This window comes from Leptopilina boulardi, unplaced genomic scaffold (assembly GCF_019393585.1).
Source record: "Leptopilina boulardi isolate dan_hultmark-lab unplaced genomic scaffold, ZJU_Lbou_2.1 LbouV2_41, whole genome shotgun sequence".
Lineage (NCBI taxonomy): Eukaryota > Metazoa > Arthropoda > Insecta > Hymenoptera > Figitidae > Leptopilina > Leptopilina boulardi.
Genome location: NW_026137985.1, coordinates 1,205,455 through 1,220,448, shown reverse-complemented (window position 1 = coordinate 1,220,448; position 14,994 = coordinate 1,205,455). Strand labels below are relative to the sequence as shown.

Below are 14,994 nucleotides of genomic sequence, written 5' to 3'. Positions count from 1 at the left end.
TTTGAGACAAATTCTTTTTTGGAAGAAATGGTTTCACTAATATTTTGATGACCATTTTTTTATTTTAATTTAAATATTAAAAATAAAATAATAATAATAACTATTAAAAAATAATAAAAATAAATTTTTTTTTAAATTATTGATTTTTTAAATTATTATTAAAATTTTTAATATTGGATATTGGACTTACTAAATTACTAAATAAATAATATTAAAATAATTTTTGCAACATCGTAAACGACATCGTAAACGACGTAGTTTGCTATCCCGAATTCCGCTTTCATTTACGACGTCGTTTACTATGTCGTTTTCTACGTCGTTTACTACGTCGTTTACTACGTCGTTTACTACGTCGCAAACTACTTAGAATACGACGTCGTAAACGATGTCGGAATTTTCAACTGGGTAAAAAGTTACTTGACAGATAGAACCTTATCGGTACGTATTGGAAATGAATTTTCCGATATTTTTATTGCATTTTCTGGAGTTCCTCAGGGTTCAAACCTGGGACCATTCCTCTTTATATTATTTATAAATGACATTAATTTAGTCTTTAAATTTTCTAAATTTCTTTTATTTGCTGATGACTTAAAAATATTTAAAGTAATATCCTGTACTCATGACCAGGAGGACTTACAGTCGGATCTTGAGCGACTCTGTGAGTGGTCTATAAATAACAATCTATTTTTTAAAATAAAAAAATGTATCATTTCATTTCGCAGATCTGTAGAATTTTCAGATTGTAAGTACTCTATTGGCAATGATGAGCTTATCAGGGTATCTTCTATCCGTGATCTCGGTATACTGATTGATTATAAATTTTCGTTTACTAATCACATTATATATACAGTAAATAAAGCCACCAGTTTTGGGCTTCATCACCAGAAATTCAAGGCGCTTCAAAAATATTGATGCTTTGAAATGCTTGTACTTCTCTTTGGTTAGACCAATACTTGAATTTGCATCAATACTATGGCGACCTTACCAAGATGAATTTATTATTTTAATAGAGCGAGTTCAAAACAGATTTTTGCGTTTTGCTGCCAGACAAACTGGTTTGCCGTTAGACTATAATAGTCATGATTATAGTGAAATTAGACGTAAACTTAAAATACCACCAATGTCTGAAAGATTTTTGTTTTCTGATCTTCTTTTTTTATTTAAAATCATCAATGGTCGAATTAACTGCTCAGACCTGTTGTTTTTATTTGATTTCTACGTTCCGCAAAGATCGCCTAGAAACCCTCCATTATTTAAATTACCTTTCATTAAAGAAAATTACACTATAAATTCAGTGATCAACAGACTGAGCAGTGAGGCAAATCAGTTTAACAACAGCATTGATTTTTTCTATAATTCACTCACAACTTTCATTAAAAACTTGCGTATCTTAATTTTCAATGATTATAATAACAATGCAGCCAATTAATATACAATAAACATAATGTATCTTTATTGTACTCTGTACGAATGGGCTTTGCCCGTATATTTTCAATAAATAAATAAATAAAATTTATTTATGTTGCATTACGTAACAATATCATATTGACAAATCCCAGTCGAACTTATCCTAAGTTCAACCGTGACTGCTTGCCGACTTCCATCAAATCCAACCGGTCTCGCTATATTTTTCTTGTAATCCACACGTGAAAATACGTATGTGTACTAAATTGCAGTTCTTCATATACAAAAATATAGAAGTTAAGGGGGGGACACAAAGCTGGGACGGACGAAAGAATCTTTTCATAAGGGTTCCGTCGGTACACCGAAGGTGTACGGAACCCTAAAAATTAAAAAAAATTAAATACACAGACGATTTACGAAAATTTAAATTGATTTTATTTGAGATTGATAAATATAAGAAGAAAGAAAGATTTTTTAGATAAATATTAATATTTTGAAATTTGTATTTAAATTTTTTTATTACTTACATTCGGAATTGATTAGAATTGCAATCATTGAATATTTCGACAAATTTTACTTCTTGAAATTGCAGTGAATTAAAATTTTGAAAAATTGCAGGTTTCATAAAAAAAATTGTGAATAAACAAAGTAGGTGACATAAATTAAAAAGTAAAGGAGTAATTGAAAAATGTGGAAACTAAATGGAATTGATATCAAAGGTGAAATATATTTGAAAACGTGAAAAAATGTGAATAGTTAACTTCCTGCGATACTTTAAATCCTGAATATTAAAATAAAACATGCTTGTTTCATGCATTAATTAAAGCTGGAATATTCTTATATGTATATGTTATCATTATAAACCTTGGCAGTCATGTCGTTCTCAATTATTAATTTCTTCGGGCTCTGACACATTGCATTCCACTGTCCCAATATTAATTTCTCTTGAAATTTCAGCGCTAAACGCCAACCATTCATTACATCTTTTTGAAGGTAACGCTGTAAAGTATTTAATGTGGAATATTCATTTTTTCCATCATGCCAAAAATTTGTTTCATTATTATAATAAAAAAAATAAAATTTAAATTTTTATTATTAATAAAATTATACTTACAATTTGACAAGATTTAACCAAAATCTTATCCTTTATCAGAGTTCGTTCTCGGCTACGAGATTCGCGATGAATTGTTAAATCTGTATTTTTATTACTGACTTCATTATCAGTACGAGGTTCAGTAACTTCAACAGAATTCATGTCTTCAGAAGATTGAGAATTATTACAATTATTTATCTATAACCATGTTTATATTAAATTTTTCAAGTTTTTAATAAAAATATATTTATGTGTACTTATCATTTAGTGTAATAATTAAAAAAAAATAATAACCAGTAATGTAATAGGACTAATATAATTATTTCTCGTCAAAGCAGCTTTAACAATCTCACAGTCTTTGTCCTTTAAAAAAAAATTATAAAATAAAGCAGCATTTATAAGCAATTTTTAAACAAAACGTAAAAAATTAATTGTTTGACATACCCGTATTGGAATAGCACTTTGCTTTAAAGTAACTCATGACTTTGGGATTATCTATATAGTTCCATCTGGCATTTTATGTTGATAAAATGCAAGAACATCTTCATGTCTGAAGTGATCATCACAAATGACATCAGAATCATACATACATCTATTCCCAAAGAAATTTTAGACTTTTCTCTCAAAGCATGATACTAATTAGCAAAATAAAAAAAAAATTTAATATAATTTTACAATATTCTAAATTTTTAAATTATGTTTACCTTAGGTACTTTAAAAAAAACTGCGAGAAACATTATGCTTTTTCATATCGCGTGAACTAATGCTGCACTTAGAGCATTTTCTATGCATTCCTCTGTTATTCTCAAAAATAGAATTATATTTCAATTAATTACTTTATATAACATATTAAATAATTTAATCAATGTCTGTATTTAGCAAGCTTATTTTATATTATATTATTTTAGAATATTCACAATATTCTAATGGAATATTCCAGGAATGTAATTGGAATATCTCGTGTTATTCAGCAATTATCATTTTCATTTCAATTATGGTGGTTTTCCTTAATTTTTTTTCATTTTTTCGCAGATTTTCCTAGGGTGCCCACAACCACCGGGTACTACTTTTTTTCACTAAAAGTGATCACTTCACTAAATTTTTAATAAAATCTTTCCAATTGAAGGAATCAATTTAGTTTTTGTTTATACAGTTACATAAGGTCTCTAGATTGCCACTGATACACACAAGTCTCATAATATGCATTTGGTTAAAAGTTATGAGCCATAAACCCACAATCAGAACTATTCCCTTAATTAATATATAATACAGAAATTTCTTTTTTAAATATAAAAATTAACGAAAACAATATATTAGTTTTATAATATTTAAAAATTATATTAAATTATTTCAAAAAAGTTCGCGCTACTTCGATTCGGCCTGCAAAAACAACTAACTTAAAACAGCGAACAGATATCTGGTACGAGAAAATTTTTATAAAATTCTAGTTCTAATTTTAAAACTGAAAAAAATTTAATCTCAATAAATTAAAAAATTTAAACATATTTATGACTTTGTTTTTTCATCTTATATAAAATGACTAAAACAATTTTAAATATTCATCACAGAAATATGGGAAAATAAAAAACTTTCTTTTTAAATTGAGAGTTATTTTAATTAATAAATCGCTTTAATTGCTTTATTCATTTCCCACATGGTTTTCCATTATTCACTTATTTTCGTTTACATTTGTAATGTATTGCAAATAATGAAAGTTTTTAAAATATATAAAAACAATAAAAAATTGAATTCTACAATAAATCATGATATATATATAGTTATAAAATAATACTCATTGTCTCTGATTCAATCAATACAGATTGACAATTTTCTGCTTTGCAATTCACGTGATGAACATAAAAATTAAAATTCTTATAGTTCCTTAATTGTCACAATATATAAGTATTCTTAAAATTCTTTTTATGTACGATAAAGATAAGAGTCACTTTGATTTTTATTTGCATGAATTTCAAGTTCGAGAATTTCCTCACTACAATGAGGAATAATTTGTAGATTTTGACTTGATTTCAGCCAATTTCTCTCGCGTTCATGAAAATTATTGGGTTCTCCATTTATTGTTGAGCACGATGCCTGAATATACATAAGTTGGTACTTTGACGAAGGTGACTTTTGACATCTTGTCATAGTTTCTTTCTTATTGATTATTGTAGACGACGATGGTGGATATCTTCCGAAATAATCTGAACTATGTACCCTACCGGAAATAGTACTTCCACCTATTCCAACATTTTCTCCAGCTCTTGATAATTCGCCAATTGATGAACATGAATTAGAACATGCCATACTATGGCAAACAGTAGCTGAATTGGACAGCATCCCTGGACCTAATTGTTTTTGTCGCACTATATCTCTGTCGATGTAAGAGAAACCATCTGCAAGACTAGTGCCACCATGCGGCAAAAACCAAACACCGCCATTGCCAGGGCTCGCTGCCCGAAGTTCTAGCTACAGTTCCGTTACAGGAACTGGTCGATTATTGCTTGCTGGTAATTGTTGATGGGCAGAAAATTGCGGTTGAAGATAATGTTGAGATTGTGTTTCGTGATGATGATGATGATGTGTATGCGCCGCACGTACAATGTATTCTTCCTCGGAAAACGTTTTTCTATATTCATGTTCTTTTCGTGATATTGCACGATGATTCCACTTGTAATCGGTGAGAACATCACGGACTCTTCTACGAAATCTGTAGTAAAGAATAAGACCGAGTCCAAATGAGAGAGCGATTCCTGCCACACAAAGTGTAGCCAGCAACGCTTGCTTTCGGGGATCGAAGAAAGCACATCCTAACTCGTCCGGTTGCATACCCTTCAGAGGTTTACCTTGAAAAGAAAATTAATAATTACTTATAAATGCTTTTATTATAAACAAATGTTTTCCTAATTACAGTTTGGTAAAATGATCAGGGTTAACACAATAATATTATATTAATAATTTTATGAACAAGAGCGTTTAAATTTTCTTTAATAATCTAAATATGATATGTAAAAAATTGTTCTATTAAAAAATAACATCAAAATTTGTAATTTCCATATTTTTTCAAAACAATAATCTTTGTAGATCTGATGAGGATGCAGTCATATTTTTTTAACGTAAAATATACAGAAGACATCAGGCTAAACAGTACTTTAAGATCTTTTATTTAATAATATTTTTTTTGTTTTTCCCTGACTTTTTCCTGATTTCCAGTCAAAATAAAAATTTAAGTAGGAACGCCATTTTGGTGTTTTCACCAGTCTAGATGGTTAATGGCTGAAGAATGTTTGATATTTAAATTTAATTTAAATAATTCTTGTCCAACATATTGGATCCACCATTTTGAATTTTTGAATTTACCAAGGTCACATTCATAATCAGAGAACCCGAAAACGTTCGAGTAGCCAATTTCAAGTGAATTAAATTATTTTGTGACGTGAAAATATTTCTTGAAATTATTTTGAGAAATAAATGATCAAATATCTTAGGATAAGGGTTAGGGAAAAAAGGCCAGTAACTCGCCCCTGTGACCTTACATCGATCTAAGCGTCAATAGTTCAATATATTGGCGCATTGCCGAAAATCGTCGGGTCCGTTCCTCACTCTTTGTCCGTACGTCTTATTGTGTGTTGGGAGTATATCTCCTTGTGTGTATTATATCAAATTATATTGAATTATTGGATCAATTAAATATTAGAATTGTATGGAACTTTTGGATCGACGTTATCCATAATTATTATCGTATTGATTGAACGAAATTTAAGAAAAGAGTCGATATTTGATCATTATTGATCAGACAAGTAAGTGGTTAATGTATTTCATTTGATCTTTTATAATAAATTTTATATTCCTGGAAGTCGCCTAATATTTTATTTTTATATTTTGTATTTGGGTTCACCAACTTTCCTCCCTGTGACCTAAGTCTTTTGTTGATTTTAATTAATAAATTAACTGGCGTCCGCGTGCAACTAAAATTATTATTTTATTTTATATCGTCAAATAGAGCCCCAGCAACTCTGAACCCGGTCGCACTGGGTGAGGAATAATTTTAACTTTGATTATTTATTCTTATTTTATTATATTTTCTCTTAATAACAAATTATTCCGTCTCAATTTTTTAAATTCTTTGTCTACCATATTAAATTCGCCTCTTTGCTAATTTTTGAAAACGAAGGTTATATTCGTAATCAGCGACCCCAAAAAACCCCCAAGTAAACTCCTATATCTTATAGGACAAAGATTTTTGACGCGATATTTATAACATTTAGAGATATTCTAAAGCGATTTGCTATGAAAAATGTCCATCAACTAAAAGAAAGTCTTTAAAAAATCATCATTTTATTATAAAAAACGTTACATAATTTGTTTATTTATAAATTTTTGGTTGTTTAGAGCAGGCCATTCGATAGAGCGACTATCTTCAAAAAGTCTTAAGAAATGTATATTGCCAAATTTTTCTCAAAGCGTTTAAATATTGAAAAATGTCTTTAAACTTCTTGTAAGAATTTTATATATTTCGTTTTTAATGAGATAATTTCATGAAAATAATTTTTGTTAGAAAAGAAGGATGTTAAAAATCCAATTTTTTGCTAACGAGAACAATTTTTCTTAACTATTAGAAATTATTCTTTGACACCTAAATTTTATAAAAAACGTAATCCAAAATCCCAAAACACTGGGTAAAATCCAAAATGGCGAATTCAAAATGTTTGACAAAGATTAAACTAAATTTCAAAAAGTTGAGCTAAGCTCTTGAAAACGACCACTTGGAAGTTTTTGGGAACGCTGATTATGAATTCGATGGCAGTTTTTAAAAATCCAAAATGTCGGATCGAATATGGCGGATAAAAAAAATTAATTTCATTGAATTAAATCTTGTCACTCAGGAGTTTTCAGGGTCACTCATTATGAATCCGATGTTAATTTTAAAAAATTCAGATCCCATACGGCAGATGTTACATCTGGTCATTTTTTCCGACTTTCTTTTTTTTCTCTATATTTAATTTTTTCCACGTTTCTTATCTTCTTAAGAAAAAACAACATCTGTTTATTTAAACAATAATGTTATTTCTTCTTATTCACCGACTCATAATGTATCTGTTTTTTCTCTTATTTCATTTTTTAAGCAGATAATGAAACGTGAAACCTTAGTGGTCAACATATACAGAATGCACTTTTTCTAAAAATCTAAGAAACTGAAACATCCATAAGCAATAAAATTATAAAATACAACCATAAAAATCTTTTCGGAACTCTACCAGTGCATCCTCCAGATGTCGACCGCTGGGGTCCTTTTCCTTTCATTTTCGTTTTTCTTACGACAGGTCCGAGAGTCCCTGTCGCCAAGATTTCCTTCTGTTTGTAATAAAATTTGTATAGGTTCCGAAAATATATATTATACTAAAATTCACACACACTTATATAGTATGAATGAATGCATAAAGTATTTTAGAAATAATATAAATTTTTAATAACAATTAACTTTAATAATTAATTTCATTATTATTATTAATAAATAATTAAAATGTTATTTTTCAACAATTTATATTAAATTTTAATAAAAACTAGTAATTGTCGAAATTTATAATTAATTATTGTTTAAAATTATTAATATAAGTAAAATTAATAATAAAAATTATAAAAAATATAAAATTAATAAATAAACAATTAAAATTTAATACAATTTAACAATAATTAAATTATATCTATATTTAACAATAAATAATTATAAATAATTAAAATTTTAAATAATTACAACTATAATTTGTAGGTTAGGTTAAGTTATTATACAAATTAGTTAAAATTAACAATAATTATAAAAAATTATAAATAAATTAAATCTAAGAAATGAATTATTCTTAAAAATCGTCGTAGAACCAAAATTCAAAAAAGGTCATTTAAATTAAGTCAAATAATAATTTATAATAATAAATTATAATAAAAATTATTATTGATTATAACAAAAAATTAATCTAATTGTAAAAAGATGCAAAATAAAAAAGATCTCCCCTTCTTTGAGATTTTATACCTACTTTTTGGAAATTTGTTTTTTAAGGGACAACCCACAAAAAGTCTAAATTTTGAGTGGAGATAGACTCTTAAAAACGCATGTTTGCGTAAGTCAGGAACTCATTCAAAAATTTTACACACTGAGAAAAATGTCAGCGCTGGGTTACGATCCGTTTGTAAAGTTATAAATGATTTTTTTAGTAAAGTTACAACGTTAGACATCGTAAGAAAATCAGAGGTTAGGAATACAGCGACGTCTGACGTTATAAAGTTGCAATATTTTGAACAGAAACAGTCCGTTTTGTAGCTTTACAATGTTAGACGTAGTCCATTTTTCGTGTCATGTTGGACGTTGTAAATTTACAAACGATCGTAAATTGACAATCGTTTGTAAAAATGCAAACTCATTGTAAATAAGCTAATCTTTAGTAAATAAACAATATGGCTTGTATGAATACGTGTTCATACAAGAATTTATAAAGGGCTGTTCGAGTCCCACGAACACTCGCGCATGACAAATAAAAGCGAAAGCCGACGCCACGGTAGTAAAATTCATATGACAAAAAAATAGTCATCTTTGTGTGATCATAAGATGCTGTGCAGTGGAGATTTCTAATAATTAATAGACAATTAATAGGGTAAGTACATGTCCACTATTTAATATTTTTTAAATAACAGTGTATTAAACTTCCTATAACTATATTTTTTCACTTTGTTTTTTTACAAATTTAATTGATTTTTCTTTTTCAGAATCATAATTCCATTCAGTACCGTGGAAAAGAAAATCAATACGTTGCTTGTTAATTATAATTAAAAATTATAATTTTAATAAAAAATTATTTTATTAACATCTGAGTTTTATTATTAAGAATATAAAAAATAAATAAAAAAAATCTAACCTCTTATTTGAAAATCTCATTCTCATATTTGTCTCTGCAATTTTATAAAACGTTGGTAACTTTACAAAACATACCGTTTTTTTACAAACCGTTATTAACTGTACGAACATAACGTATCTTTACGTACAGTAGTTAATGTACGAAACATATCGTATCTTTACAAACCGTTAGTAATTTTGCAACGTCTAACGTGGTCCATTTTTCGAGTCACGTTGGACGTTGTAAAGTTACGACGGCATTTTTCTCAGTGCAGTCATTCAAAAAGTTATTCAAAAATTCTATCAACAAACTCTAAAGAGTCATTTTCAAATTCTTCTAAAAAAGTTCAACATTATAATTTTCCAAAATTTAAAGTTATTTTACAAGTTATAAAATTTCAATTTCTTTAATTAAAAAGTTATTCTGAAAAAAGTCAATTATAAAATTTTACATTCAGTGTCAAGTTATTTTCTGAATTTAAAATCTTGTTTAAATTCAATTCTTCAATTTCAACATCCAATTCTACGAGTTCCTGTTGTTCTGAGCGCTGTCCAACCAACCAATCTTTACATTTTAAGAAGGACGACTCCTAATTTTGCATTTTATTAATTGAAAATAAAAAAGTAAGTTTATACTTAAAATTTATTATTTCTTTCTTTTTCAATTCTTAATTTTACCCATCTCTCAATTTCGATAAATTTCGTGCTATGGTGCGCGATATTTTATCTAATTCCAAAATTATAAATTTTTATTTTTCATAATTATTGAAAACATTTCCGAGAAATTTTAGTGCTACCAGTGCTCAATTATTTTCTCAATTCCTTTTAAAATCATTTCCTAACCTTCTTAAATTTTTTCTCAACAAAAATCCAATCGAAAAGATTCCCAAGTTATTGGACGAAAGTCTAGACTTAAAAATTAATCAATTATTAAATTAATTATGTTATATCTCCTGATGTAACACAGATTTTGTTTTATTCTATGGATTAATAGGAAATTTTGTACTCTAGAGTTTTTTTGGGTCGCTGATAAAAAATTCAAATTTTTTGAAATCTTTAAAGAAAGTTTAGTTTGATAAACTTGAGATGTTTTTTCTATTGAGTAAGCCTTGTGTAATCAGGAAGTTTTGTCATATTTTGAGTATCTCTTATCTATTTGAGATAACTATTGTTTATTATTTTCAAAATTGATTTGATTCCTTATAGGATTTAACATGGAATCCCATGGGTGAACAATTTCAATTTCCCCTATGAGCAATTTTCCTCAGCGTTTTGGGATTTTGGATTACGATTTCTTAAAATTTAGGTGTAAAAGAATAATTTCTAGTAGTTAAAATATTTTTTTTTGTTTTAATTTATTTTAATACATGTGTTTTAAATTAAATAAAAAAAACCCAACATCATTTTACTGTACCGTTTTCTTAAAATAAATTATTGAAATATAGACTCTATTTTTTAAGTGCCCTGGATGATGTTACCCCTTTACCCCTTCGCAATCGAGGCCAAAATCTCATAAGTGGGCCCAAAATGTCAGTAACTTTTTGAATGACCAAAATTTGTGCAAATGTGTATTTAAGTCGCTGATTACGATTCCAAAGTCAGATTTTAAAAATTCAAAATGGCGGAGCCAATATGGCGGACGATTTTTCAAAAAATGGCAAAAATGATTTAAAAATACTCAAAAATTGTTACTCTCGGGTTTTTGGGGTCGCTGATTACGAATCTAAAGTCACATTTCAAAAATTCAAAATGGCGGAGCCAATATGGCGGACAATTTTTTTAAAAAATGGCAATAATGATTTAAAAATACTTAAGAATTGTTACTTGGGGGTTTTTGGGATCGCTGATTACGAATCTAAAGTCAGATTTCAAAAATTCAAAATGACCGAGCCAATATGGCGGACAATTTTTCAAAAAATGGCAAAAATGATTTAAAAATACTTAAAAATTAATACTCAGGGGTTTTGAGGGTCGCTGATTACGAATCTATAGTCAGATTTCAAAAATTCAAAATGGCGTTACCAATGTGGCAGATAATTTTCTAAAAATTTAAAAATTAATTAAAATTACTTAAAATCTGTTGCTCAGGGGTTTTGAACGTCGCTGTTTACGATATTCAAGTCAGATTTTGAAAATTCAAAATAGCATAGAATGGGTGTGATTATTATTGTATCCATTTTGAATTTTGAAATTTTGTAATTCTGACATCAAATTCGGAATCAGCGACTCCAAAAACCCCCGAGTAACGAGTTTCAAGCGAATATGGTCAATTTTCAAAATTTTTGGTCGCCATATTGGATCCGCCATTTTGAATTTTGTAAATCTGACATCAAATTCGGAAGCAGCGACCCCAAAAACCCCCGAGTAACAAATTTTAGGCCAATTCTGTCTTATTATTGGGCTCAAAATTTGTGTGTGTATACACGTCATCGACACTTTGAGCCCACCTATTCCATGACGTGTATACACGTCATCGACACCCAAGGGGTTAAGAAAGTAGGAACTTACGTTTATTTGGTTATTAATAAATATAGCCGATTGAATGATGATAAAACTCAATGTAAAATTTAATAATATCAAACATATTGTAATGTACTTAGTTAATGAAAGGTTGCCCGTTGAGTCCATTGCTTTTTAGTTTATTGATGGCAGACCTGGAGGAGAAGCTGAGGGGGAGAGGTAAAGGGGGGGTGGTACTGGGAAAAGGTAGGATTTACTCGTTAGCATATGCGGACGATATTGTGTTGCTGGCAGAGTGTGAGAGTGGGATGAGACTGATAATGAGAGAGTTTGAAAAGTATGTGTTGGGTAAGTATCTGTGGGTGAATGTAGAGAAAACGAAGGTTTTAAGATTTAGGAATAGGAAAGGAGGTAAGGAATAAGTATGGAAGTTGAATGGAAAGAGTGTGGAAGAGGTGGATGAGTTTTGCTATTTGGGTTATTGGTTTAAATGGAATGGGAGTCAGGAATTGCATGTGAGAAGAAGGTTGGAGAAAGCGGGTAAGATTTTGGGGTAAGTATAGGGAATTGGAAAAAGGAGGTTTAAGAATGACTGGAGAAGAAGGATGTGGTTGTTTGATGTGCTGGTGTGGTCTATAATATGTTATGGTGTGGAAATTTGGGGATGGAAGGAAAGAAAGAGAGTGGAGAGCATGAGTGAAAGGTATATGAGATGGACGATGGGAGTGAGTAGAAGTTGTCCGGGTTATATGCTTAGGGAGGAGCTGGGTAGGGAAAAAATGTTGGTAAGGCAAAGGAGGAGGGCTTGAGGTTTTGAGGAGAAGTTAAAGCAGGGAAGGGGGAATCAGTGGACTCAACGATGCAGAAAAATGGTAGTGGAAAGGGAGAGTAAAGAAATGTCAAAATGGGAGGTTTAGAGAGGAGTGGTTTTAAAAGAGGCGAGAAGGGAAGGTAGGGGTTGGTATTGTTTGGAGGGAAACTGGAAAGAGATGGATAAGGTAGAAAGATAGCAAAGGATACTAAGGTCGAAGTACAGCATATGGTACAAGATGGTGAAGCGGGTTGGGGTGCCAAAGTATCTTGATGGCAAAGGAAAGGAGTCAAAGTGGAGTAGGATGGTTAGATTTAGAATGGGTGTGGAAGAGGAATGAATGTTTGGAACGATAATTGGGGAATAGGTGAGGTAATTAGTTCGATTTTGGATGAAAGCGGACAAGGTGTGGCATGGATGGAAGATTTGGATGAGAGAAGGAAGAGTGTGCAGGGAAATTAAATATGGGGTGGGCGTAAAAATCTAAATTTCTTTTCTTGTAAGGGGAATTTTCGAGAAAGCCAAAATGTGCTAAAAAAAAACAGGAAACGGAAGCCCAGGCAATGGAAAGGGAGAGAGAGAATTTTTGCGTTCTTGCGATAGTTTTAAGGTTTTTTGTATTAGTTTTAAGTTTATTGTAAGTAGATTATAAGAACAATGTAATTGGATCCTCGAACCCTGCTATGCAGGGAGAAGAAATGAAATTAAAATATTGTAATGTACTCATACCTTTCATATTCAGAGGTTCCACACACAGCACAGGAGAAGAGTTCCTGGATACAAGAACTTCAGCTAACCAGAGAATTCTACAATCACAAACCAACGAATTCTCAGCTAGGTCTAAATGTCTGATCTCATTCCATGACACCAAGGATTCAGAAAATCCAGTAAAAGCATTATTTCTTAATAGTAAATGTCTTAGATTAGGTAAACCAGCCAATGCTCCATCTTGCATGTCACTAAGAAGTTTATTGTTATTAAAAATTAGTGTTTCGAGATTTGGATTATCAGAAAATGCTGCTTTTTGAATAGTAGTTAGCATTTTGGCTCCAGAAATATCGAGCTTCTTTAAATTAAATAGACCTTGAAAGACTGCTGTCTTTAAAACATTAAACAAATTTTGGCCTAATGTTAATTCTTCTAAACGAATCAACAAGCTTAATTGTTTTGTAGGGATTTCCTTCAATTTATTACCATCAAGTTTAAGCACTCGTAGTGTATTAAGGCCTTTAAATGCTTTTTCAGTGATATTATCTAATCCAGCTCGAGATACATCTAAGACAGTAAGTCGATCGAGTCCTTTAAATCCATCATCAGTTAGAGAAGTAAAGGCATTTAGGCCAATATGAAGCTCAGCGAGAGCATTAAGGGGTCCAAGAGCATTCGAAGGAATAATTCGTAGTTGATTATCATCCAAATAAAGAATTCGAAGCATGACTAATTTTTGAAATGCGTTTGATTCAACGTGGGATATTCGATTTTGACCCAAATCAATTTCTTCAAGTTTCGAAAGAGAACTAAAAAATCCATTCTTCAATGTCTCAAGATAATTGTCACGCAAGTTTAAAATTGTCAGTGACTTTAGGCCTAAAAATGTATTCTCATTTATGGAAGAAAGTTTATTGTGCTTTAGATGCAGTTCTATAAGTTGCTTTTGTGCTTCAAAGCTTCCATTTGGAATGGAAAGAAGATGATTATTTGATAAATCAACAGCTTTTAAATCCCCATAAAATTGAAATGCTGCAGCTTCAACAGCTTTTATTCTATTATCTTTCAAAACTATACGTTGAATACTTGGATTTAATGCTATCGGAATGACATCTAGATTTGCACCAATGCAAGAAACTTCTAAAGTTTCATCATCACATATGCACAGGTTCGGACAAAATGTCGCTTTCGCCTCTCCTTGTAGAAAGAAAGCAGCCAGTAACAAGGTAAAAAGTAACTTAGATCTACCGTATGAATATATCTGAAAATAGAAAAATACAAATATTATTAAAGGCATTAAAACAAATTTATAAATGTTACCAAAATCATTCTCTAGTTTAACGTCGCAATTTTAATTTCTGCTCTAGTTTTTCGTAAAAATAGGCCAAAAATAAAAATAGTGCCGTTTTTTCTCTATTTTTCCTTAAAACTAGGACAGAAATTAAAATGGCGGTGTTTTTGTTATATTTCTACGAAAAATTAGAGCAGATTAAAATGTCTCCGTTTTTGCACTGTTTCTACAAAAAACTAGAGCAGAATATTTGATTTGAATATTTGATTTTTAATCTTTTTAAACTTCGTCGTTAAAAAGTCTGTGGGGAATTTTTTAGTAGAAAAAACTTCCAGTGAGAAAGT

The 14,994-nt window shown here is 29.9% G+C and overlaps 2 protein-coding genes across 7 annotated transcripts in view; both read right to left on the bottom strand.

The window, feature by feature from the left end:
- Positions 1 to 2,111: 2,111 nt before the first annotated feature.
- On the bottom strand, positions 2,112 to 2,687 carry LOC127289484 (uncharacterized). Its single transcript, XM_051317444.1, has 2 exons — positions 2,519 to 2,687; positions 2,112 to 2,403 (listed from the first exon to the last, which is right to left on the bottom strand). The coding sequence occupies exons 1-2, from the start codon at positions 2,657 to 2,659 to the stop codon at positions 2,242 to 2,244; spliced, it is 303 nt and encodes a 100-aa protein (XP_051173401.1). The 5' UTR covers positions 2,660 to 2,687; the 3' UTR covers positions 2,112 to 2,241.
- Positions 2,688 to 2,799: 112 nt separating this feature from the next.
- The window catches only part of LOC127289475 (insulin-like growth factor-binding protein complex acid labile subunit), a 39,242-nt gene continuing 27,047 nt past the window's right edge, over positions 2,800 to 14,994 (bottom strand). For 5 of the 6 annotated variants that reach the window (XM_051317432.1, XM_051317433.1, XM_051317434.1 and 2 more), the window contains 2 exons: positions 13,381 to 14,620; positions 2,800 to 5,340 (listed from right to left, as the gene is read on the bottom strand). In XM_051317432.1, the coding sequence (XP_051173389.1) occupies positions 4,964 to 5,340; positions 13,381 to 14,620 (1,617 nt within the window). In that variant the 3' untranslated portion in view covers positions 2,800 to 4,963. The remainder of the gene's footprint in view (positions 5,341 to 13,380; positions 14,621 to 14,994) is intronic. The other variant, XR_007844166.1, reaches the window with a different exon arrangement.

What these genes read in the sequence shown, in the direction of transcription:
- LOC127289484 (XM_051317444.1), bottom strand. Translation starts at nt 2,659, where the DNA reads ATGAATTCTGTTGAAGTTACTGAACCTCGTACTGATAATGAAGTCAGT. An exon ending in TGGTTAAATCTTGTCAAATT is followed by an intron (nt 2,404 to 2,518) that starts GTAAGTATAATT and finishes AATACTTTACAG; the next exon opens with CGTTACCTTCAAAAAGATGT.